The 25,633-nt window shown below is 49.0% G+C and overlaps 1 protein-coding gene across 1 annotated transcript in view; it reads right to left on the bottom strand.

The window, feature by feature from the left end:
- The window catches only part of SLC6A11 (solute carrier family 6 member 11), a 125,286-nt gene that overhangs the window by 56,507 nt on the left and 43,146 nt on the right, over positions 1-25,633 (bottom strand). Inside the window, exon 6 of the mRNA XM_025273049.3 lies at positions 6,774-6,908. Coding sequence (XP_025128834.1) covers positions 6,774-6,908 — 135 coding nt within the window. The remainder of the gene's footprint in view (positions 1-6,773; positions 6,909-25,633) is intronic.

Raw genomic sequence — 25,633 nt, 5'->3', positions numbered from 1 at the left:
CTGTGTCGCTTCAAGTGCTTGACAAGAAACTTAATTACTGGACCCGCGATTAGAGGCGCTCGGTTCTGAGTTCAAGGCCTTCCCCTTGGGCTGTGGGGCCTGGGCTCATCCTGGCCAGAGCCAGTGGCATGGACACAGAAGGAGGAACACTGCAGAGTGCCCGATGCCCTACTATGTGCCAGGCCCTGGCCAGGCACCCACACTGAAAACTGAAAGTGCGTTTGCCTTCCCAGGCGTACTGGCTTCACGGCTGCCGTGTGCAGCACATGTTCATACCTGGGTGGACAGGTGACAGCCCTTAGCTCAGAGAGGGATGGGCTGAAGGCTGTCCAGGAACTCAATGGCAGGAGAGTCTAAATTTCCTTCCCACTGCACTGAAAATCCCTCTCTCTGAACCCCCAACCATGGCATGTGCTATGTCACCATAATGCAAAGTCACACAGACTCTGGTGGGAACTGTCCTTCCTTTCTTCGTTCATTCATTCAAAATAGATTTACTGAGCAAGTATGGTACTGCAGGCACTGGTGATCTAACAGTGACTGTAACAGGTCAATCCCTGCCCTCATGGACCCTACACTGTCACGCGTGGCAGACAGTGATACACAATGAATAAAGTCTGAATGTTGGCAAGTGCCACAGAGAAGTCAGAGCCGGAAAGGTGGGTGGGATGTGCGGGGGGGTGGGAGGGAGCGGCAGTTTGAAACCAGGCGGGCGGGAAGCCCTCAGGGACGCGACAGCCCTGCAGACCTGGAGACCACGTCCATGGCTCTCTCGACACCACAGTGTCCCATGACGAAGGCATTCTCCCAGCTCCCAGCACTCAGCTCTTCACCTGTTTTCCATTTCTGGAGTGTTCTCTGCTGCCTCACTAGCTTAGGAGAGAGGAGAAGGGGACTGCTGTGAACACCCCCCCACCCCCGCCCAGCCCCACAATCAGTTTTCATGGAGAATCCCTGCTCAAGCTGAGGGGCCAGGAGGGCCCCTCAAAGGGAACTGTCCCTTGTTAAAGGCCCTGAGAGCTGGTGTCCAGAGCTTTGCATCAGTCAGGCTCCCTGTGTCCTTTTGCAAACGTAAATGACACAGCAAATAGGCATGTCTGAGCCCCTTGTAAGTGGGAAGGAAGGGGGGCTGGGCCGGATCTGGAATTAACGGAGATCCTGGACCCTGTAGAGGCTGCATCTGAACTCCTCGTCACCCTGGCTGGGATGCTGGCAGAAGAGCATCCCCATGGGGCAGGAAGACACCCTGGGGACCCCCCTTCTGTGCGTCACTGCCTCCCCTCCCCTGTTGACCCACACAGGCACTGCCCCTCCCACCACAGGCCCCAGACTTTAGGGAACGCCAAACATGTCTGCAGAAAAGTGACGCTCTGACAGTGAGGTGCAGCCCCCCAGTTATCACTGGAGCCCCGGGACAGGGCTGGCTGCAGCAGGCTGCAGAAGAGACCAGGCGACTTGGGGTTCTGTCCAACGCCTGCAGCCTCAGCCATCAGCATCCCCCAAGCCCCCACCCAGCGAGCCTCTGGGTACAAGAGCAGGAAAGTGACGGCAAGAGTGCAGCCACTACCTATCCCCTGGGATGGATATAGACAAGGCTGATCGGTCCCTGGCTTTGGCAAAAGCATGGTTATCAGTAACAAGCTGCCCCATTCTCCTCAACAGACAGAAAGGAAGGAGGAGGCTGTGATCTTGCCTGATCCCACATCCCTCTTTTCACAGGGAGAGGAACTCGGGTGAGGAGGGGAGACTCTGCTCTCTTGCACCACACGGTGGGACCCCTGCAGGGAAGGGGGTCTTGCTCATTCTATACACTGAGTGTCTGACACATGTGCTCTTATTGGGTTCAGGGCTTGGTTCAGTGTGAGCAAGGCCTGTGGGCAAGGCCTCTTTCCACAGCATGGATAAGCCCCAGGGAACAGGCAGAATGGTGACCTTTTCTAGACTTGTAAGTAGCCAGTGAAATCAGTAAGCGGAGTTCTTCCATGATGTACTTTGTCAACACGGGTTTCACTTTTTCCAAGGATAATCCCTTATTGCCACAATGTTGATTTACTTTAAACAATGACAAAAAATATGTATCAACTGGTAATTAAACCCATCCAGACTGTTTTGTGGAGAAAGCAATGGCAACCCACTGCATTACTCTTGCCTGGGAAATCCCATGGACGGAGGAGCCTGGTAGGCTACAGTCCATGGGGTCGCTTAGAGTCGGACACGACTGAGCGAACTTACTTTCACTTTTCACGTTCATTCACTGGAGAAGGAAATGGCAATCCACTCCAGTGTTCTTGCCTGGAGAATCCCAGGGATGGGGGAGCCTGGTAGGCTGCAGTCCATGGGGTCGCACAGAGTTGGACACGACTGAAGTGACTTAGCAGCAGCAGCAGCAGCAGACTGTTTTGGCCTTTCCCAATTTGAGGGGTTGGGGTGGGAGGGGAGGATATTAAAATAGTTTTAAGAAATGAAAAAAAAAATAGTGCCCTTGGCTTCTTCATGGTCTGGAGCATGTACCCAGGTGTAACTGGGTGGTACGGATACTCACCTCCTTTCATTTAGGAGTTGACCTGCCCAGAACCCAGGGACTCTGGGCTCTAAGTCCTCATTGGGTTGCTCAGTTGCTGTGTGGCCACAGGCAAGTGTCCCAGCCTCTCAGACCTGAGTCTCTGCCTGCCAAGTGGATGCTCTAGCTAGGACCCTGTGACTCTGCTGCCCTGCTCATGGGCTGCCCTCTCTGGGCACAAGGAGACAAGCTTTGCATGGTGCATCCATCTTCAAAGGTGGAGGAATTGTCGAAATCTTCACATACACTCAGCGTGCCTGTACACTCCACTGCCCACCTTTCAGCCCCCAAAGCAGATAGAGAGTTGGTTCAGGGCTGCTCCCATCTCCCTTTCCAGCCATGCCGAGCCCTTCCTGCAACACACCCAGCTTTCAAAAACACTAGCTACATGGAGTGCTGTTTGCCTTTCCCTGTGGGGTCATTATCCTTATCTATGCACCAGACAATCAGCGATGACTATTGCTCTTTGGTGGAGCTACACACATGGCAGTGTGGGAGAAGACTCTTCAGAGTCCCTCGGACAGCAAGGATATCAAACCCGTCAATCCTAAAGGAAATCAACCCTGAAGATTTGTTGGAAGGACTGACGCTGAAGCTCCAATACTTTGGCCACCTGACTCATTGGAAAAGACTCTGATGCTGGGAAAGACTGAAGGTGGGAGGAGAAGGGGACGACAAGAGGATTGAGATGGTTGGATGGCATCACCGACTCGATGGACATGACTTTGAGCAAACTCTAGGGATAGTACAGGACAGAGAAACCTGGCATGCTGCAGTCCACAGGGTCACAAAGAGTTGGACGTGACTTAGTGACTGAATGACAACACAACAACAGCAAACATATCCATGTCTTGGCCGATACTGATAGAGAAACAACAATTATTACAGCTCACAGATCTGGTGAGCTGGAGGTTTTTAGACTTCTTGCTAAAGCAACAAAGCATTTCTTTAAAAGCCAAAATAGCTCTGGCTCTTACATTCATTCAGCAAACATTTATTGAGCTACTGTGTAACAGGAGCTTCTACGTCTTGCTAATCCCTTTCCACCGAATGCAGGATGGTAAGGGTGGGAGGTCTTGGGACCCTTGATAAAGGGAGTCACATGGTTTCTGCTTCCACTACTCAATTCTATCTTTGATTCTTGCCTTTCGAGAGCCACAGACGATATGTAAAAAAATAATAGTACCATGGCCAATGCTCCAGTAAGACCTTATTTATATAAATGGGCGGAGGGCTGAATTTGACCAGAAGGTCATAGTTTGCCAACCCACACTCATAGAAAACTCAGGGCTCTCCAAGTCTATTTTGAAAACCATTGAGTGAATTCACCCTTTCATGTCATCTGTGGGGAACTGAGGCCTAGAAGGAGAAAGGAGAAGGAACTTGTCCAAGGTCACTCAGGACCAGAGGAAGAACCCAAGCCCTGACTCCCAGCTCCATCACTCCAAGTGGTCACGCTCCACAGAACAGCCTTGCAGGTGAGTGCTGGCTGGAGACCCAGACACTTTATTAAAGGAAGAGCTGGTAGGTAACTGGGATGATTAGGGTAGATGGTCTGAATAGGGAACCGCCTGGCCTCGCCTTTGTTCTTCGGCCTGTGGGCATGCGTGTGTCTGTGTGTGCACGTGTGTCCACGTGCAGGGCTCCAAGGCCGGGAGAGACTGAGGGCGGGAGGAGAAGGGGCAACAGAGGGTGAGATGGCTGGATGGCATCACCAACTCAGAGGACATGAGTTTGAGTAAACTCCGGGAGATAGTGGAGGTCAGGGAAGCCTGGCGTGCTGCAGCCCGTGGGGTCGCAGAGAGTCAGACACGACTTAGCAACTGAACAACACTAAGACTGTAGGTATCACAGTCGGTTTTTCACAAACTTTTCTGATCATCAGGGTGGTCACTGAAGCCTGTTAATAATATAGACACCCATGTGCCATCTCAGCCCCGCAACAATGCATCTCAATGTGTGCCCAGGTGTCTCGGGGATCAGCCAGGTTTGGAAGCTCTGGGAGATGCTTGGGACCAGCTGACCCTGAGGACCAGGAGAAGGAAGCCAGTGAGCAGAGGAGAGAACAGGATGGCCGTTCCTGGGTCAAGGCAGAATTCGTGGACATAACAAAAATACACAGACCGGTGATTTTGGAAATCTGTTTTCCAAAACTGCTTCTTCAACTGAGCCCTTGGCATCAGAGGTTGGAGTTGGAGAGGCCAACTGTCAGGAGCTCATTTCCTTCTTCCTAGGGATTCTGCCTGCAACTCAGGTGGCTGCTGTCAGCAGCCTGGTGGGGTCTGAGCCTCGGGGCCCTCACAGTGTGGCAAACTGAGACAGAAATGAACACACAGGCCCGTGCCACCACCCGCTTTAATCCACCATAATGAGCTATACCTGAGCTGCACAGACCAGGCCTCTCAAACATTCCCACTCCTACCTTCCTAACAGGGGCAGCCTCAGCCGAGACCACAGGCATGACATCTGTGAAATGAAAATATCTCCTGCCATATTAACAAACAAGAAATGGCACAGCCATCAGAGATTTCTGGCCTCCAAATGTGAATGAGGGCTCCCCAAACTGCAACCCAGCAGATGCTGCCACCCCTCAAGGTGACTGCTGAGGCGCTGGGGGAAATGCAAGAAGCAAGGTGAAGAAGGGGACAGGATTGTCCCTAAACAGCTGAGGTGTATAGGAAAGGAATGAATTCAGTGAGCCCAGAGGCTTGCATCTTCCCATATATAGAATGCTAAATTCTTTAACTTGATATATGAGCTTTGCTGTTCAGACCACCTGCTCCCTTTGTTGCAAACTTGTAGATAGCTTGACTTCCCCGCCTGTCTCCTTGGAGCAGTTTTGTCAGAGCTACTGAGATGCTGGTCTTTCCAGGCTTGGAGTCCTAAACATTCCCACCAAATAAAGTAACTCTCTACTTTCAGGTCATGACTATATTCTTTATTCGGCACATCTCTTGCAAGCTTTGTAATCAGCTGAACACAGATTCTACACTCTACTCTGTAATCCGTGTTTGTTTTCACAGAAAAACGAGCGCCTCCTCACCCACTGGGATATCTGTGAGTATGTTATTTCACATGTTGGAGCTGCCAGGGGGCCCTCAAATAACACTGAGACCTGGGACCCCCCCACCCAGAGAGTTTGCTTTCATTGCTCTGGGTTGTGCTCTGGGAATTGGGATTTTCTAAAGCTCCCCAGGGCTTTCTAACAAGTGGTGGGGGTTGTTAGGGGACAGCATCCCCTAAGATGCTGTCTTCATCTCTTATCTAACACCCTCAGGCACACACACCACCCCTGCCCACCTGGAGATGCTTCAGCATAAACAGTTCCACCCAGGATTCAGAATGGCTGATGCCTTTCCAAAGACAACTAACAGCTTGGCCAGTTTCTGAGAGAAACTGGGTCTTGGCGATTTTCTTTGCGGGGGGTTTGCTCATGGGTCTGCTCACGGGTCACCGGTTATTTTCTTTCTGTGAGCAAACCCCCTGCAAAGAAAATCACCAAGACCCAGTTTCTCTCAGAGAACCATGGCTGCAGAGATCTGTGTTCTCAGGTGGGGGGAAAAGTATATTTTAATTTTTACTGGCCTCTAACTGAGCAATTCCTTCAATTATGAATGCAGGCAATAGACCACCGTCCAAGCAGCAGTATGCATACGTGTGCTCAGTCGCTCAGCTGTGTCCAACTATCTGCAACCCTAAAGACTGTAGCCTGCCAGGCTCCTCTGTCCATGGAATCCTCCAGGCAAGAATACTAGAGTGGGTTATCATGCCCTTCAACAGGAGATTTTCCTGACCTAGGGAATGAACCTGGGTCTCCTGCATTATAGGTGGATTCTCTACTGTCTGAGGCACTAGGGAAGCCCTGTTAGCAGTAGAAATGCCAGATATTTTCATATCATGGTATAGATATCTCCAAATACCATTTATGCTCATCACTGCTTTGAAATCATGGAAATTATTCATCATATGCTGGATCTTGCTACACTGTGCTGTGCTAAGTCGCTTGCTACTTGACCGTGTCACAAAATCTGTCTTTTCTCATGTTTTGGTGATTGTATTTCAATATATCTGATTCCCCGTTTTATGCATTGAGAAGCATTATTCTGAAAAGGAGGCCATAGACCTTCCAACTACTCGACAGGGCCACTAAGCCTCCATGGAGAAGCCTCTGTGGAGGTGGCAGGTGGCTGTGAACGGAGCCAGCAACTCTTACCTGTGGGTCAGAGAGCCGGGAAAGGTCGGGGTACAGGTAGAACTTGACGCCTTCGGAGGCCCCGGGCAATGTGACCCCTCGGATCAGGAGGATCAGCAGCATGACATAGGGGAACGTCGCGGTGACATACACCACCTGCCAGGAGAGGAGGGCAAGGGTCAAGAAGGGGTGATGATGATGGGCAACGCAGTAGCCGCCCCCCCAAATTCTCGCCGGCAGCAAAGGGCTGCCCAGTGCAGCAGCAAGAGCTCTAACATATGTGTTCTCCCCTCAAGGCCAGATCTTGCAGTGAGCATCTACTGAGAGCCCATGGGTGGTGCTGGATCAGTGGTCCTCTCCAATCTTCTTCTGACCGGCACCAAAGAAATATATACATACAATACCACAACCCATACACACGAAGAGCCAAGACAGGAAGTTTTGCAGATTCATGCTCATCTCACATATGTGATGTACTCTAAGACTTCCTATCAGCTGGTTCCATTTGGAAAAAAAAAAAAAAAACTGGTCATGATCCTTTAAATTCACATCTCAATTTACCAATGGGTCAAGACACACGTTTTTGAAAATCACTGCTCTTAACAGAAAATCAAGTTTTCTTAGCCAAAGACAGGACAGAAGAAGATAGAATAAAACAGAAGGGAATGGGAAGGGGAGAGGAGGCTGGGGAGCTGTTAGGGCGCTGTTTTCCTGGAATCACTCCGGCATGGTCCACCTGGAAGGAGGAGACTGATGAGCCTGATTGGCCCCTGCAGCCCAAGGATTCTGTGCAAAAATCAAGGCACAGAAAGAGACAGAATCTTCCCCAAGCTTCCTTGAGCAAGAGCAGCTTCGAAGGAAATGGCCACAGGATGATGGATCTCGGGAGTTCCTGTCTGCCCGGGGTGCCCTTGGGACTCAGTACCTGCTCCTAGTCACGTTCGTCCTCTTGCACATCCTCTCCTCCAATCACTTGGCTCCTCTATTTAGAGCAGCAACTTGTTAACCTCTGGAGGCCGCAGACACTTCAGAGACTCTCCTGACAACTGTGGACAGACTCCCCCTCTCCGTTCACAGATCACGAACACCAGCTTTTGGATGGCCCAGAGGCTCTGATTCCTTAGGTAAAGGACCTACGTATGATCTTAATCCCTCCGTCACTCTGGAGCCTCTCACCCCTTTGCAAGGCAGGGTTTCTTCTACCAGTGGCTCAGGCCTTCACGCTACTCATTTATTTACAATATTTACTTACTCATCTCTCTACTCACTCACACCCACCCCCAACACTCCTATGAATGGAACACTGAGCTAGACTTCTGGATTAAGCGGGGGGTGGTCACAGAATGCAGGTTTCTGTTCAAGAGGCTTCCCCACTGGTAAAAAAAAAGAAAAGACAGACGTGTATGTAGGTAGATACAGCATCCACTGTGTAACTGGGGGAACACAGAGGATGGTGGAGCACAGAGAAGCGAGTAGCTAACCTCAGGGACAGGCAGGGAGGGCTTCTCCGAGGAGGTGATCCAGCTGTTGACCCATAAAGGATGAAGAGGAGTTTCAGGACACAGGAAACTTGGAGAAAAGGAAGAAGGAACAAATAAAATCCTACTGCATGCTGGACACTTTACACATGACTTCAGAAATGGCTATGTTTATTCACCACTTCCACACACCAGTCATTCATTCTTCAGATAGGTAGGCTTATCCTCTTATTAGATATGAAGAAGATATCTAGCATCCTACACGCTAACTCAGGATGGCCCAGCTAAGGAATAGCTGATGTGGATTTAGAAGGAGGCCTGTGGTAAAGGTCATGACTTCAAGGTCATGTGATCAACCATTGGGCTGTGTATGTGACTCTCACGACAGCAATGCGAATTCAGTGTTATTTCCCCCATTTTTAGAGATGTGACTCTCAGAGAAGTCGAGTCATTTGATTGGTAATTTTAACTCAGTCCTCAAAAATAAAAAATAAGAACCACGCGGGGGTGGTGTCCATGGGTCCCGCCACTGAGACAACCTGGAAGGCTGGATAACCTCTTCCAGACACTGTCCCCAGCCTGCGGTGACCACGCCACCCTCAGGCCACCCACAGTCCTGCCCCGCAGATTCTGGCATCCGTGTTCAATCCACACGCCATGTAATCAATGCGAACAATCTCTTGCCATCACAAATGTAATCCAGAGAAGGTAAACGCAAGTTAAATATATAACGAGAGACTGGCAGTCATTATTAGTAGTATAATAAAACACCCCAGGTTGCACTAGGGGTAAAGAATCGGCCTTCCAATGCAGGAGACACAGGTTTGATCCCTGGGTCAGAAAGATCCCCTGGAGAAGGGAATGGCAACCCCCTACAGTATTCTTGCCTGAAAAATCCCATGGACAGAGGAGTCTGGTGGACTAGTCATAGGGCTGTATACATACTACGTACATAATAGTAATATTAATAATAAATTGGAGACCAATCAGCAAAAAGTGTTGCTAAGAGTGAGAGCTAAGAGTGCTATAGAATCTCCACCTCCCTTAGCACAATCTATTATAGATCTTCAGCATTTCAGGTAAAAGCTTGATTCTCCTGCCTTCAAAATGAAGGCCCCCTAGTCAACTAGCTTATGTCTATGAAGCTGGGGAGGCTAAACTCTATTGCTTTCATTGTATAATTTCCACTTCTGCTTCTGCTATATGGTGGAAGATTAATTATCCAGAATGCCTAGGACCCGATTAATGATATTTCTGGAGTTTAACTCTCAATGCTCACTAAATCAGGGGGGAAGAAGTGTTACTATGTGAAACGTAAGAACAAAGGAAAATCATAGACATTTGTCCTTCAATCTGTGGGACCATCTTGGTGTGACTTGACATTCTGCTTATTCTCTGCCTGGTCTGTAGTGAGTGGACTGGGCCAATGGTGTGTCATTAGGTGTCATGTATAACCTGGCCGCACACATGTCTGCAGTGTCCTGGAAGCACACAGAGCAGACAGTCAGCACAGGGGCACGATTTATGAAGTGGCTGATCATTATTCTGAAGCAATTCCAATGTTCAGAGTCCTAAATGGATGCTCTGCTTCCACACGACATTTAGGAGAACTCTACTCCCTCCACTGGTACCCACACCCTCCTTTTCAACATTCATTTTGTAAAACCATAAGGGAAATAAAACATTCAGGTACGGTGCCCAAAGACCACGGTGTGGACAATGAGTCAGGCTGCCAGAAGGAAACCGCTGGCTGGCAGGCATTGCCGAGAACAATCCCTTTTGTAAGCCAATGTTTGAGAGCCCAGAGTCAGGGTACAAAAGGTGGTTCAGGGGCATCATTACGTAATGGACGCAAGTGGAGAGTGCTATGAAAGGTGAGATGCAGTGCTGACCCAGCTCTCCTAAAAGGCTGTCCCAGTCTGTCTCTCCCCTCAGCCATCCCAGATACGTGAACATCACCTTTAATTTCTCCCAAGAGTAGCTACAGGCTGTCCAAACAATACAGATCACGTCATCGAGAGCACACCTATAAATGGCTCACATGCGGCCACACCTTTCCCATGTCCATGCCAGATATCACTAATGGACCACCTTCCTCTGCAGCTAAGCCTGGATGCAGCCCCAGAACCCTCTGCACGGGACTCTAGGCAGCACCGCTCCCAGCTGGGACAAGACTGCTATCTGCTCCCCTTGCTCTAGCCCATTTTTCACTCATGCCTTTGTCTTCCACTGCGGATCCTTAGTTCTGGCCCCCAGAGTGGTGAGACCAGGTGTTGTGCTCAAGGAAACAACTGCCGGATGCGCGCACATGGATGAAGAACCTGGGGTCAAGAGCCCACCGCAGCAGCACAAAACCAGGGCCAGAGGCTAGAGAGACAGGTTGGAGGGTCTCAGGAAGGGCTCTGGCCTTCTCCTGGCCAAGTCAATGAGGCTGAAGCTGGGTCTCTGAGGTTCGGGAGAACGGGAGAGGCCAGTCGGGTGGGGAAGGTATGGAACCAGCTGATGATGTGGACGCAAGCACAGATCTGGTCCCCTGGGACGTGTAGGCACCTCCAGGTTGTCCCCTGGTCCTCAGGCTGGAGTCAGCCTTGTCACTTCCCTCTGCTTCCTCCGCATCTCAGCAGTAGCATCAGGTCCTGCCAACCTGACTTCCAACTGTATTCTGAAACTACAGCCCCGTCTTCATCCCTGTCATCGGGGCCCTCCATCACCCTTCTTCTCAGCCATGTGACAGCCCCATTCCGTGGCCCGAGGTTTACAAAGAAAACTCTGGCATGTGTCTTCCTGTTCCCCTGAGTCCAACCCCCAGGCACACAACCCAGGCTGTGGGATACAGAGCCGAGAGCTGGGCTCTGAGTCAGGGACCCCGCGCTCCAGTCCTGGCACTGCCCCCACTTGCCGTGCGGCTCAACCAGTCTCCACCGCCTCCCCCCCCACAGCCACTCCGCTCTCAGCTGTGCCAGGCCCCTCGCTGCTGGGGCGCAGGCCAGGCCTCCTGCAGGCCTCCCTGCCTTTTCATGCCTCCCTTTGTCCGAACGTCCACCCCCAGCTCCTGGGCCACCCACAGCGTCAGTCCTGGGTATGCCCGACTCCCCACAGCTCTGAGGGCCCCTCAAAGGCAGGGGCCCTGCCTTCCAGCTGTGATGTCCTGGTGCCATTACTGTCCACGTTAGGCAGGGTGGCCCCAGCGGTGGGTTTGAAGTTCCTTGGTCTCACGTCAGGGGCTGCCTGATTCACTAGAAACCACCCCGTGTGCCCTGTCCTCCCCCAACCCCCACCCCACCCACATCCACCCCCACTCACGCCTGCATCCTCCCAGCACTAGAGTTCTTCTCTGTCAGCTGTTTATCTTACTGTTGTGTCAGTTTAAGATTTCCAAAATGCAAGTTCCACAAAAAAAGGGGAGTTTCATCTTTTCCTTTCCCTGCTGTATCCACAGTGCCCAGGCCAGCCTATGTTTCACAAAACGAGCTCAAAAAACATCTGTGAGAGACAAATCAGCAGGCTGATACCTGAACCTGAGGTTAGATGTAGGTCTTCAGAACAGCTCCTGTGCTTTGTCCACTGGAAACACCAGATCCATATAAAATGGGGTTCAGAAAGTTGCATCGGATTTTAAGGAGCATTCATGGCTTCCCTGATGGCTGAGCAGGTAAAGAATCTGGCTGCAATTCAGGAGACACAGTAGATGAGGGTTCAGTTCCTGGGTCTGGAAGATCCCCCGGAGGAAGGCACGGCACCCCACTCCAGTGCTCTTGCCTGGAGAATCCCATGGACAGAGGAACCTGGCAGGCTACCGTCCACAGGGTCACAAAGAGTCACCGACGACTGACTGAGCAACTAAGCACGCGCGTGTGTGCACACACACACACACACACAAGAATAAGGAAACCACAGTAGATATGGCTTTAAAAGATGGACCAGTTCAATGATGGAGGGCTAAGACGTCCAGGTGCAGAGTTTAGTTTCACTGTGTCTGAGGCCCTAGGATCCGTCTGGAAGAGCCAAGCAGGGCTCAGGCATTATGCTAAAGATACAGGATCTGGTTACGGACAAAAATAAGGTCCCTGACAAGGTGCTGTTTTGGCCGGCCGGTTCCTGGCCACTGTCATAGTGGTGTGGACCCGGAGAGGCGGGCGTGGGGGAAGGGGTGGTCTCAGCTGTCAGACCCCGTGGGCCTCTGAAAGGAGACTCCTGACCAAAGGACACCCTTGGATTAAGAAAGAGGTTTTTTTTTTTTTTTTTAAAACTATTGTTTAATTTCCTTTCAGCAGGTCAAGTCCTACTGAATATAAAGGTTAGCACAATTTGTGGTAATTATACTGTATCCTGTTTTAATTGACTCTAATTGCTCATTTGCATTCCAATACTGGAATGGTGGGGTGTTTTCTCCCTACTTCCAGGACACTGCTATTTATTTCATGACGGGGAGGGAACTGTGTCATCACTGAGAATGCCATGAAAGTTCAGAAGGGCTGTCCCTTTGATGGAGTCAGCTAGAAGCATCAATCAAAAGGCACTGAGCTGGAAGGGTGGTGTAGAGGCAGGGACCCAAGACCACAGGGTCAGAAGACACAATTTGCAGGGCAGCATAGGCAAGTTACATGCCCTCTCTGGGCTGGCATTTTACCATGGACAATGAGGCAAGGGTAAACTAATCTAAAGTGCAATCACTCTTACCATCTTCCCAATTTTTTTTTTTTTTGCTATATACATGTGTCATCTTTATGCTCTCTTGCATTAAATAAATAGTATATAATAAGAAAACTGTGATTTTTTTTCACCATAAACTGAAAATCTTTATCTCTTACCACAAACAGAAGGTAAAAGCAAAAATAAATGCAACGAAGATAAAATGTGATTAAATTCTAGCCAAAGGCTCTGAGTCTGCACTGTGTTCTCAGTTCAAAAGCAAGACTAGCAAGTGTCAGAGTTACTAAAATAGCTAAAAAGCTTACTGCACCTTTTGCCTTAAGACACATGGGCATGATGTGATGTTCTTTAATCTAGGTTCATGCATCCCTAAAATCACCCTGCAGACTGCCAGGAGAAAGAGCCCTTCCCACATCCCTGAGAAAGACAGACGATTGCTGAGGTCTATCCTAGCAACTACAGTGTTTTCTAGAACACAAGCCTTTTCAAAGGACCAGGAGGACTCCTGGGAGCTCTCCGGGGTCCTGATTCTGACTTGGGCTGAACCTTCCTCGAGCTAGCTACCAGCAGCTTGGGAGACACTGAGGTTGACTGAGCTCTGACCTGGTGCCTGAGATATGTCGCAGAAGATCTCTAACTGATCCGCATACCACTTGAATAAGTTCTATCCTCATTTTGCAGATGAAGAAAAAACAGACGCTTGAGAGAGAACTGCTTTGTTCCCAGTCACAGACTAAGAAGAGATAAAGCCTTCCTCAGTGATCAATGCAAAGAAATAGAGGAAAACAATAGAATGGGAAAGACTAGAGATTGCTTCAAGAAAATTAGAGATACCAAGGGAACATTTCATGCAAAGGTGGGCACAATAAAGAACAGAAATGGTATGGACCTAACAGAAGCAGAAGACATTAAGAAAAGGTGGCAAGAATACACAGAAGAACTATACAAAAAAGATCTTAATGATTCAGATAACCACAATGGTGTGATCACTCACATAGAGCCAGACATCCTGGAGTCTGAAGCCAAGTGCGCCTTAGGAAGCATCACTATGAACAAAGCTAGTGGAGGTGATGGAATTCTGGCCGAGCTATTTCAAATCCTGAAAGATGCTGTTAAGGTGCTGTACTCAAAATGCTAGCAAACTTGGAAAACTCAGCAGTGACCACAGGACTGGAAAAGATCAGTTTTCATTCCATCCCAAAGAAAGGCATGCCAAAGAATGTTCAAATTACTGCACAATTGCACTCATCTCACATGCTAGCAAAGTAATGCTCAAAATTCTCCAAGCTAGGCTTCAACAGTACATGAACTGAGAACTTCCAGATGCTCAAACTGGATTTAGAAATGGCAAAGGAACCAGAGATCAAATTGCCAACATCCACTGGATCATCGAAAAAGCAAGAGTTCCAGAAAAACATCTACTGCTGCTCTAATGATTATGGCAAAGCCTTTGACTGTGTGGATCACAACATACTGTGGAAAATTCTTCAAGAGATGGGAATACCAGACCACCTGACCTGCCTCCTGAGAAATCTGCATGCAGGTCAAGAAGCAACAGTTAGAACCAGACCTGGAACAACAGACTGGTTCCAAATTGGGAAAGGAGTATGTCAAGGCTGTATATTGTCACCCTGATTATTTAATTTATATGCAGAGTACATCATGCAAAATGCCAGGCTGGATGAAGCACAAGCTGGAATCAAGATTGCCAGGAGAAACAGCAATAACCTCAGATATGCAGATGACACCACCCTTATGGTAGAAAGCTAAGAGGAACTAAAGAGCCTCTTGATGAAAGTGAAAGAGGAGACTGAAAAAGCTGGCTTAAAACTCAACATTAAAAAAATGAAGATCATGGCATCCGTTCCCATCACTTCATGGCAAATAGATGCGGAAACAATAGAAACACTGACAAACTTTATTTTCTTGGGCTCCAAAATCATTGCAGATGGTGACTGCAGCTATGAAATTAAAAGACGCTTGCTCCTTGGAAGAAAAGCCATGACCAGCATAGACAGAATAATAAAAAGCAGAGACATTACTTTGCCAACAAAGGTCTATCTAGTCAAAGCTATGATTTTTTCCAGTAGTCATGTATGGATGTGAGAGTTGGACTATTAAGAAAGCTGAGCACTGAAGAATTGATGTTTTTGAACTGTGGTGTTGGAGAAGGCTCTTGAGAGTCCCTTGGACTGCAGGGAGATCCAACCAGTCAATCCTAAAGGAAATCAGTCCTGAATATTCATTGGAAGGACTGATGCTGAAGCTCCAATACTTTGGCCACCTGTTGCGAAGAACTGACTCATTGGAAAAGACCCTGATACTGGGAAAGACTGAAGGCAGGAGGAGAAGGGGACGACAGAGGATGAGATGATTGGATGGCATCACGGACTTGATGGACATGAGTTTGAGCAAGCACCGGGAATTGGTGATGAACAGGGAAGCCTGGAGTGCTGCAGTCATGGGGTTGCAAAGAGTCGGACATGGCTAAGCGACTGAACTAAACAGAACAGAGCTGTCAGTCAGTGATCAGAAGTCTGCCTTCTCCACCACATGTGCCGGGCTCTCTGCCTCAAACATGGCCACACAATACCATCCTGCTTTCAACTTCTTTGTGCTCCTCTGTCTGTCCTTTAACCTCAAGGGTCCATCTTGCCTGACTTTGGGCAGCAACTTATTATCAGCTACCCCAGACTGGGAAACACTGTGGTAGCCTAGCCCCTGTCCCCCTTTCCTTTCAGCCATGCTTGCCTCTGTGTCTGGGGTATATCTGCACATCCTATATGGTTGGAAAGCACAGTATTGAACATTCAATGCTAAGAGAACCACTGCTTTGAACACCAACAGACTTTTCCCAGATTGGGATTCTGAGAGAGTACTACCTGAATTCCCATGAGAGAACGCTATAGCAGGTGCCAAACAGTCTGGCAGAACCGCCACTAAGATGCTATTGATCTCCAGGAACAAGATGCCAGGAGGATGAGAATCGGAAAAGCGAGGTCACCAGAGACACACCTCTCCTCGTCACCAGTTTCAGAGATGTTCTTAGACCAGTCTATCAGAAATAGTAAGTGAAGAAATACAACATTCCCTCTGCTTCAAGTAACCACATCCTAAATAGGTACAGGAAATAATGTTTTAAAAAGAAAATAATGAAGGTATTCACTATTCAAGGAGGTAACAGTCTTTTGGTGGTGGTGCTTTAGTCCCTCAGTCATGTCCAACTCTTTGAGATGCCATGGACTACAGTCCACCAGGCTCCTCTGTCCATTCAATTTCCCAGGCAAGAATACTGGAGTGGGTTGCCATTTTCTTCTCCAGGAGATCTTCCCAACCCAGGGATTGAACGAGAGTCTCCTGCATTGCAGTCAGATTCTTTACCACTGAGCCACCAGGGAAGCCTGACAGTCCTTTAGCAGGGTAGCAATATTTCCATGAGGAAACATGCTGTTCTCTGCAGCCAAGCTGCTTGGGTGCAGCCTATGGTAAGAAACTTGCAGAGACTTCTCAGATACTGACCCCAAAATGCCATTCCCAGCCCTGGTGAGGTCAAGACAGAAGGATTTGCTCAACATCTAAAGTCATCTTCAGGGTTGGGATATTGTGGGCAAGAAAACTAACATCTTAGGAGACCAGTGAATAGTGTTACTCTTACTTCTGGCTGATGGTTGAGACCAAAAAGATCACCCTCACCCATGGCCTGTTCTGACTTTGAGATTCCATGGTTTTATTATTGTGTAGTCAGGGACATCCTGGTTGAAAGCAGAGGGCTCAAGAGGGAAAGTGCTGGGTGGGGACAAATAGAAGATCAGGAGACACCGAGTAAAGATACAATGATGGGAAAAATAATTACTGTTGGCTCTACATTCTAATGGCAGGAAGTGAAGAGGAACTAAAGAACCTCTTGATGATGGTGAAAGAAGAGAGGGGAAAGCTCGATTAAAACACAACATTTAGAAAACTAAGATTATGGCATCCAGTCCCGTCACTTCATGGCAAATAGATGGGGGAAAAAGTGGAAGCAGTGACAGATTTTATTTTTTTGGACTTTAAAATCACCGCAGATGATGACTACAGCCATGAAATTAAAAGATGCTCGCTCCTTGGAAAGAAAGTTATGAAAAACATAGACAGCGTATTAAAACATAGAGACATCTCTTTGCCAGTGAAGGTCTATATAGTCAAAGCTTCGGTTTTTCTAGTAGTCATGTATGGGCCTGAGAGCTGGACCACAGAGAAGGCTGAATGCTGAAGAACAGATGCTTTTGAACTGTGGTGCTGGAGAAGACTCTTGAGAGTCTCTTCGACTGCAAGATCAAACTAGTCCATCCTAAAGAAAATCAACCCTGAATATTCAATGGGCTGATGCTGAAGCTCCAATACATTGGCCACCTGATGCAATGAGCCGACTCACTGGAAAAGACCCTTAGGCTGGGAAAGACTGAAGGCAAAAGGAGAAGGGGGTTGCAGAGGATGAGATGGTTAGATAGCATCACTGACTCAGTGGACATGAATAGAAGCAAACTTTGGGAGACAATGAAGGGTAGGGAAGCCTAGAGCGTTGCAGTTCATGGCATTGCAAAGAGTTGGACACGACTGAGCAACTGAATGCCAACTACACACATTACTTATTCTCAAAGATGGGAACTAGTGTCATCCTTACCGAGGTGGAAATGGAGGCACCCAGATTTGAGTATTTGGCCCACCGTTGCCCAGCTAGAAAAAGGCAGGATTCAAGTTCAGATCCACCCAGCTCCAAAGCCTGTCACTCAGCCACTACCTAGACCCAAAGGGAGTTCAAGTGTAGCCTCATCTCACACCAGGTCTCCCTGTGCTCCTTGAACGAACCCTGCACTTTCCCACGTGTAAGCCTCTCCTTCTGTCATTCCCTTTACACAGAAGGTCCTGTCCCCCTTCTGAACTCATCAAAACCTTGCCAGCCTTCAAGGCCAGTTCAGTGACTGTGTCTCTCAGGACTCAGCATGAAGCCACCTAGGCAGGAAGGCAAGGTGCCTTCCCCAGTCTGCAGCACACTGGCTGACATGGCACACAGGTACGGGATCAGGGCATCCTCCCACACGGTGAATTCCCTGGTGGCTCAGATGGTAAAGACGCCACTGCAATGCAGGAGTTCCAGGTCTGATCCCTGGGTCGGGAAGATCCTCTGGAGAAGGGAATGGCTACCTACTCCAGTATTCTTACCTGGAGAATCCCATGGACAGAGGAGCCTGGCGGGTTAGAGTCCATGGGGTTGGAAAGAATTGGATACAATTGAGCCACCAACACTTTCACTTTTCTGGGAAAACTAAGTACAAAAATTAACTTCTGGCTCTGTCTACGTCTGTGACTGATCTGGGGCAAGCTCTATGTATTTCAAGGGCTTGATATTCTCCTCTGTGAAGTGGGAACAATAATAAAGCAGGTTCTGAAGTCCATGGAACATGGCTGAATTCCCACCTCCCTCAGGGACAAGCATCTCCACTGCAGCGGGCACAGCGGCCCTTAGTCAACACCTCTCAGAGCCTCCTCTCTCTACTGAGCTCTTTTCTCATTCTGCCCTCTCCTGTGCCTGCCTCTCCCGTACTGAGCCGTATCTCTGCAGTTCTGACTGCTTCTTGCAGAGGCCCATGAAGGCTGTAAACAGTTGGTGAATGAGCACACTCAAACCCCAATAACCCAGCAGGAATGAACGGAACAGAACAGGACATACTCCCATGAGTCTACAATGGGCTTTTGGTGCAAACAGGCTCTGTTCTTGCCCGATCCTCTCCATCTGAGTGTGAAGGGCTTTCTGTCCAGTTCAATTCACCAGCTGTTTTGTAAGCCCCCCTGGGTGCCAGCTGCTGGGCTGGCCTCGGAGATTATGCTGGTGAATGAGCCAGCCCCAGACAGTGACAGTCGTGACCACAGACCATTCGGTGGATGGTAATGGGAGCTTAGGGACACGTGGAGGCAACTCAGGTGGCAGTGGTGTTCCCAGGGAGGTCCTCCTGGAGCTGGGCTTTGAAGGGGGATGGGCTGTCCTGTTGCTCCAAGGACTCTGGACCTACAGTGTGCTCTGTGAGTAAACTCCTCACAGCAAGAAGAGTGAGCACCCAGAGCTTCAGCCTAGGAAGAACCACACCTCAAAGAAAGAAACAAGATCTGCACAGGGACAGGGAAGCTGGGCCTGGAGCAAGCAGGAGACTTGAAGAACAACGACATGCATGAAGACGGCTGAGCCCAAATCAAGTCCTTGTCCACAGGACATCTAAAAAAGAAAAATCACTGGAAGGGGAGTCTGGTGTTAAGCCTATTTCACGGTGAATTAAGATTAGTGGGAGAGTCAATGCTATTGATTTTTACATAGCTCCACCGTGAAGACCACAAAAATGAAAACAAATCCCCAGAATAGTCCAAATGACATAAGTATTCCATGCAGTGCCCAGCCAAGCTTTCACCAGCATTAGGAGCTATTATTTACTGCCTGGAAAACACATTGGTACCTTGGCTAATAATGATTTAAACACCATCCATCTCCCTTGGACTGGAAGGCTGCTGTCGCCATGGCAACCAAGGGCGCCATGAAAACACACCCTTAAATCCCGGGCAGGGCTCTACAGGTGCAAGGAGGCTGGTGGGCCAGAAATACCACTCTGTGTCCTCTTCCTCCAATCTCCAACACGCTCTTGGTGATGGAGGAGAGAGGACAGCATCCATGCTTGGGGGCTGTGTCTTAGCCAGAAAGGCAAGATGCTGCCTGCATCCTTTAAACATCACCTGTTCACTGAGACAGACTGCCTCCCGTCTATTCCACAGGCCACTTACTGGGGGCTCTCCTGGGCCCTTCCTCAAGCGTCCAGAGCAACACAGGTCCTTCCCAGACCACCTGCAGTAGCCATAACATGCTCCTTCCAAAACAACTTCATTTGTTAAAAGAACAATCTACGTTACCTCCTTTTCTTTCCTCAGGTGCCTTATCTCCCACCTCTCCACCCAGGGGCCACCCCCAAGGACACCAGAGGCCCCCATTAAGTCAAGTCTAATAGCTTCTTAGCCTTTGTCTTTCTCCCAGTTCCCAGCTTAAACACTTATCCCCATTAGAAAGTTTCGCTTTCCTGCTTCCTTTCCTCATGATTTTTTAAAAGTCATTTACAGGTTCATTTTCTCACACATTCTTTCCATCAGCTAATCAACCAGTCAGCCAATTTTGATCAGCAGCATCTGTTATGTGCCAGACACTGCAGTGGACACAGTAGATGCAAAGGTAGATGGGGAACGAGCCCTGCCCTCTAGTTGTTCTGGCGGCTGCCTGCTGCGTCTGCAGATTTCTAAGCTGCTTCCTGCAAGACCGGCCTCCTCTCACGTCTGTTCTTTCTCTACACGCTCCCATGGCTTTTCTTACCTACTCCTATGGAGGGCTTCCCTGGTAGCTCAGTGGTAAAGAATCCGCCTGTGATGCAGGAGACATGGGTTCGATCCCTGGGTCGGGAAGATGCCCTGGAGGAGGGCATGGCAACCCCTCCAGTATTCTTGCCTGGAGAATCCTCATAGAGGAGCCTGGTGGGCTACAGTCCACAGAGTCGCAAAGAGTCGGACACGACTGAAGTGACTGAGCACACACATATGGCTTTCGGAGCCACTGATGCACTGATGGTCTTCAGTGTCTCTCACCAGCCCAGTGGTATCTCTTGAGTTTAAGACCCATATTTTCAACTCCCTTTTCTGTACATCCACTTGGATTTCCTATCTACAATCTCACATGCTCAAAATCAAAACCGTCACTTTCTCCCTCAATCTGTTCCTCCCTCTGTGTCTCTTTCTTGGATAACAGTGTCACCTACATGATGACCTCACTGCATCCTCTTTGAGTCCAGCTTCTGAATTCAAATGAATAAAGCCTTTGAAAGGGAGAGAGATACATAGCTGGGGTCCACTGTGCTGCAGCCCTTCACAGCCCTCTGCAGGCGTGGCCAGCTTCAGGGGGCCCTTCCTCTCCTGCTCCCCTCCAGGCCCCCCTTCTAGCCCTTCTCTACTTCCCTCATCTCTCAGCTCTCAAAGTCCCACATCTTTTGCTGTTATTCAGTTGCTAAGTCTGTTCAACTCTTTGCAACCCATGGACTGCAGCACACCAGGCTTCCCTGTCCTTCACTATCTCCCAGAGTTTGCTCAAACTCATGTCCTTTGATTCACTGATGCCATCCAACCCATCTCATCCTCTGTCACACCCTTCTCCTCCTGCCTTCAATCTTTCCCAGCATCAGTATCTTTTCCGGTGAGTTGGTTCTTTGCATCAGGTGGCCAAAGTATTGGAGCTTCAGCTTCAGCATCAGTCCTTCTAATGAATATTCAGGGTTGATTTCCTTTAGGATGGACTGGTTGGATCTCCTTGCAGTCCAAGGAACTCTCAAGAGTCTTCTCCAGCACCACAATTGGAAAACATCAATTCTTCAGTGCTCAGCCTTCTTTAAGGTCCAACTCTCACATTCATACATGACTACTGAAAAAACTATGCTTTGACTATATGGACCTTACCCTTCATCCTTCTCTTGAATTCTTTCCCTAGGTATCCCACCTGTTCCCAGAGCTCTAATTCCATCAGCTCTAAGATGCATGCATTTAGCACTATTCACAGAGAAGGCAATGGCCCCCCACTCCAGTACTCTTGCTTGGAAAATCCCATGGACGGAGGAGCCTGGTGGGCTGCAGTTCATGGGGTCGCAAAGAGTCGGACACGACTGAGCGACTTCTCTTTCACTTTTCACTCTCATGCATTGGAGAAGGAAATGGCAACCCACTCCACTGTTTTTGCCTGGAGAATCCCAGGGACGGCAGAGCCTGGTGGGCTGCTGTCTGTGGGGTTGCACAGAGTCGGACACGACTGAAGTGACTTAGCAGCAGCAGCAGCAGCAGCAGCACTATTCACCTTATTATCTCTGAAATCAGGATGCCACCCCTCTGAGTAGAAGGGACTGGGGTCAGAGCTGATCCTATTATCACCACTTCGGCTGAGTTACGGGCTCGCTGGGTTAAAATATTTTAAATCAATTTAAATCAATTGGTGTTTGAAGGTTTACAATGTCTTTTTTAAAAAGATCACACTGTGTTTCAGAGATGGAGGTGAAAGTTGATACTGTAAAGCAGATATAAATCATTATAGAGAAACAATCACACATTTTCTCGCAAAGAAACAACCAAGTACTTTATGGATCTGAGAAGATACCCACCAGCAGATGAAGCTGTTACTGCAGCACATGCAAACTGATTACTATGGCACCTCAAACAACACACCTGCAGACTGGAGAACCTGCCGATGCCTTTAGGAGAGATAAAGAACCCTCAAAGCAACAGGAGTCTACGTGGTATCTCACATGTCACAGGGAGTAACCAATGTCAAGACAATGTAGAGCAGATTAACTAGTAGTGTTTCTGCTTCTGATGTTCATTCTTCTTAACTGGACACATTAGGTACCTTCTGGTATATAAGATGGGCTTCCCTGGTGGCTCAGACTTAGGTAAAGAATCTGCCTACAGGGTAGGAAACCTGGATTTGATCCCTGGGTCAGGAAGATCCCCTGGAGAAGGCAGTGGCTACCCACTCCAGTATTCTCGGGGGTTCCCTGGAGGCTCAGACCGTAAAGAATCTGTCTGCAAGGTGGGAAACTCGAGTTTGATCACTGGGTTTGGAAGATCCCCTGGAGAACGGCATGGCAACTCACTCCAGTATTCTGGGCTGGAGAATTCCGTGGACAGAAGAGCCTGGCGGGCTACAGTCCATGGGATCGCAAAGAGTTGGACACGACTGAGTGACCATAATGGCGCAACTCAGATCAGGTGAAATATGGCATGTCAGAAGTTTCTCATCTTTTGGGGGACACAGGCCCTTTCAAAAATCAGATGATAGCTATGGACTCACACCCTAACAAAATGTACTTATTCTCATGACCCCATCATTTTTATACAATTCCAAGGGGTTTGGGGGCTTCTTGAAGCATCTCTGGATCCCAGGTTAAGAAATCTAAACACGAAAGCTGATGACTCCCCTCCACATCCCTCTCTCTGCAGCACTCCAGGCTTCCTGTCCACCACCAGACATTCCTACTTACAGCCTCAGAGGCATCACAAACCTATTGGGTCCCCAAAGAGAGGCACATCTCCCCCAACTCCAGCCACAGCTCTCCCCACTCTGACACTATCCTGACCCACCACTGACACCACCAAGCACAGCCACTCAAGCCAGGAAGCAGCCTGGGCCTCTCCAGCCCCCTACGCCCTCTTCATTCAGGCACTGGGAATGGATGGATGGATTCTCACGCTTGCATATTTCCCAAACCACCCTCTTCTCTCAAAGCTGCCACCACCTTCTCCCAAATGACCACTATGTGGAATGCAACCTTGGCCCCTGTGCACCCACTCCCTACGCTGCAACCACAGTGGTCTTTCTATAAAGAATTCCTGGCCATGATACCCCCTCTATGTTAAGCCCTTTGTGGCATTCCACCGCTTTCATCTTATTACGAGGCTTGCCTACAAGCCCTTCCTAAGCCACCCCTCCCTGCCACTCCAGCCTGTTTCTCTGTCCCCTTTCAAAGCCTGTGCACTGGCCATTCTGAACTGCTTTCTGTTCCTCTCCTGAGCCACAACCCTCATCCCGTCCACTCTCTGTACCAGCCCACGTTGTCCACAGGGACCACATCTTAGATATTTGCCTCTGTCTCTAGGACTCACCAGGGTGCCTGTAATCCAGCAGGTGTTTAATAAATGCATGCTGAGGTAATCCTAGGGCACATGGTCCCACAAGACAGGAACTCAGTAATAAATGCTCTGGTGAGGTAGAAAAACAAAAGATGGCTCTGGTCCCAGCTCTGGGGCCTTAAGCAGGTAACGGCACTTCTTCAAGCCTCAGTGTGCACATCCAGGAAGTGGGAATGAAAACATCGACTTCACAGGATGGTTGTGAAGCTTAAAGAATTTAATACAAGTTGGCAGTTGCTGCAAAAGCAGTATTGTCCTCTACAGGGCCACCAGGGGACATACAAGGCTGTTTTGCATACATGCTCAGTTGCTTCAGTCATGTCCGACTCTTGGTGACCCCATGGAGTGTAGCCCAGCAGGCTCCTCTGTCCATGGGATTCTCCAGGCAAGAATAGTGGAGTGGGTTGCATGCCCTCCTCCAGGGGATCTTCCCCACCCAGGGATAGAAACTGAATCTCTTGCATCTCCTGCATTGGAGGTGGATTCTTTACCTGCCAAGCCATCGGGGAAGCCCAAGGGCTATTTTAGGTGACGATAAAGACTGAGGGTCAGCATTTAAATGACCAAGGTAAGCTGGTAATCCTACATGCATGGGCACAGTCCCCCACAACAGTACTGCCCTGTTTCTCAGGATTTCCAAATGTGCCACCAGACACTCATGTGTGTAGCTTATAATATTTTTTTGGCCATGCCACACAGCATGTGGGATCTTAGTCCCTCAACTAGGGGTCAAACCTGCGCCCCTCTGCATTGGAAACTCGGAGTCTTAACCACTGGCCTGCCAGAGAAGTCCTGCTTATAATTATTAAGCCTAGTATCTAACTCTGTTTTATGTATAACCTCAAAGTATATTGCATCTCATTTTAATAGAAACTGAGTGTTCCAGAAATGCAGTTTACCATGTGAATGGAAAGTGGACTGTGCTCTCTTTAATTTGGTGCTTTACCAAACGTTATCCATCACTTGAGAAAATCATGTCACTACTGTCAATGCCACTGGTGGAACCCAAGTGGCCAGTGCCACCTCTTCCTAAGTCCACACTTGTGGCTGTGGCATTCATGGTGATTCTATCATAATGTATTGCTCAGCTCTTATTTCAAGATGTAAACTGCAGAGAAAAAGAATCGACAACATTCAGTGGAACCTCGGCTCTCCCATCTCATAGTCGAATGCAATCACACCGGGGTGGTGTCCGCCCCTGTTGAGTCTGGCATGTTTGTACCTGAGCGTTAACATGTCGAAACACATGTTGTTTTAGTATATGTTTCTTCCTTTCTGCTCGTCCTTTAAAATATAGAGGGAGTATTCTATAGATTTTCTTGGACTTAACCTGGGCTGGTAGATTATTGACGACCTGCATTTCCAGGTGGTAAGGGGGCAGTACTACAAACCTCATCATCTACAGGGGTGCTGGGTCTATCAACAGGGCTCATAAAGGCCGTGGTGCCAGGGCAGGCATGGAGTCAGCACCGGCCTCCTGGTGTTGATATGATAACCACCAGAGGACTGGGCCAGTCCAACTGTGACACAGCTTGGTTGTGATTCAGGACCAGTCATGTCTGGCTTCTGCAGAATGAGTTACCATCTGCTGCTATGTTCTCACTAGGTGGTGGGGGGTGGGTCTTGTTTATTATCCATTGGGGGGAGAGTTGCTGTCAATCAGGAAGGAAGAGAGATGCTGCCCAGCACAGACAGCAATGTAAGGGCCTATCAGTGACCCCTCTACTCTCCAATACACCCCTGCTCAAGAACTCACAAGGGCTTCCCCAGTTGCTCAGCAGTAAAGAATCTGCCTGCAATGCAGGAGATGTGGGAAACACGGGTTTGATTCCTGGGCCGGAAGATCCCCTAGAGGAGGGAAATGGCTACCCACTCCAGTATTCTTGCCTAGAGAATACTGGACAGAATCCCACGGGCAGAGGAGCCTGGTGGGCTACACAGTCCATAGGGTTTCAGAGCCAGACATGACTGAGCGAGTAAGCACACACAAGTACACACAAGACTCTCAATGGCTCC

This window comes from Bubalus bubalis, chromosome 21 (assembly GCF_019923935.1).
Source record: "Bubalus bubalis isolate 160015118507 breed Murrah chromosome 21, NDDB_SH_1, whole genome shotgun sequence".
In the NCBI taxonomy this organism is placed as follows: Eukaryota; Metazoa; Chordata; class Mammalia; order Artiodactyla; family Bovidae; genus Bubalus; species Bubalus bubalis.
This window is presented reverse-complemented; position numbering and strand designations above follow the sequence as displayed.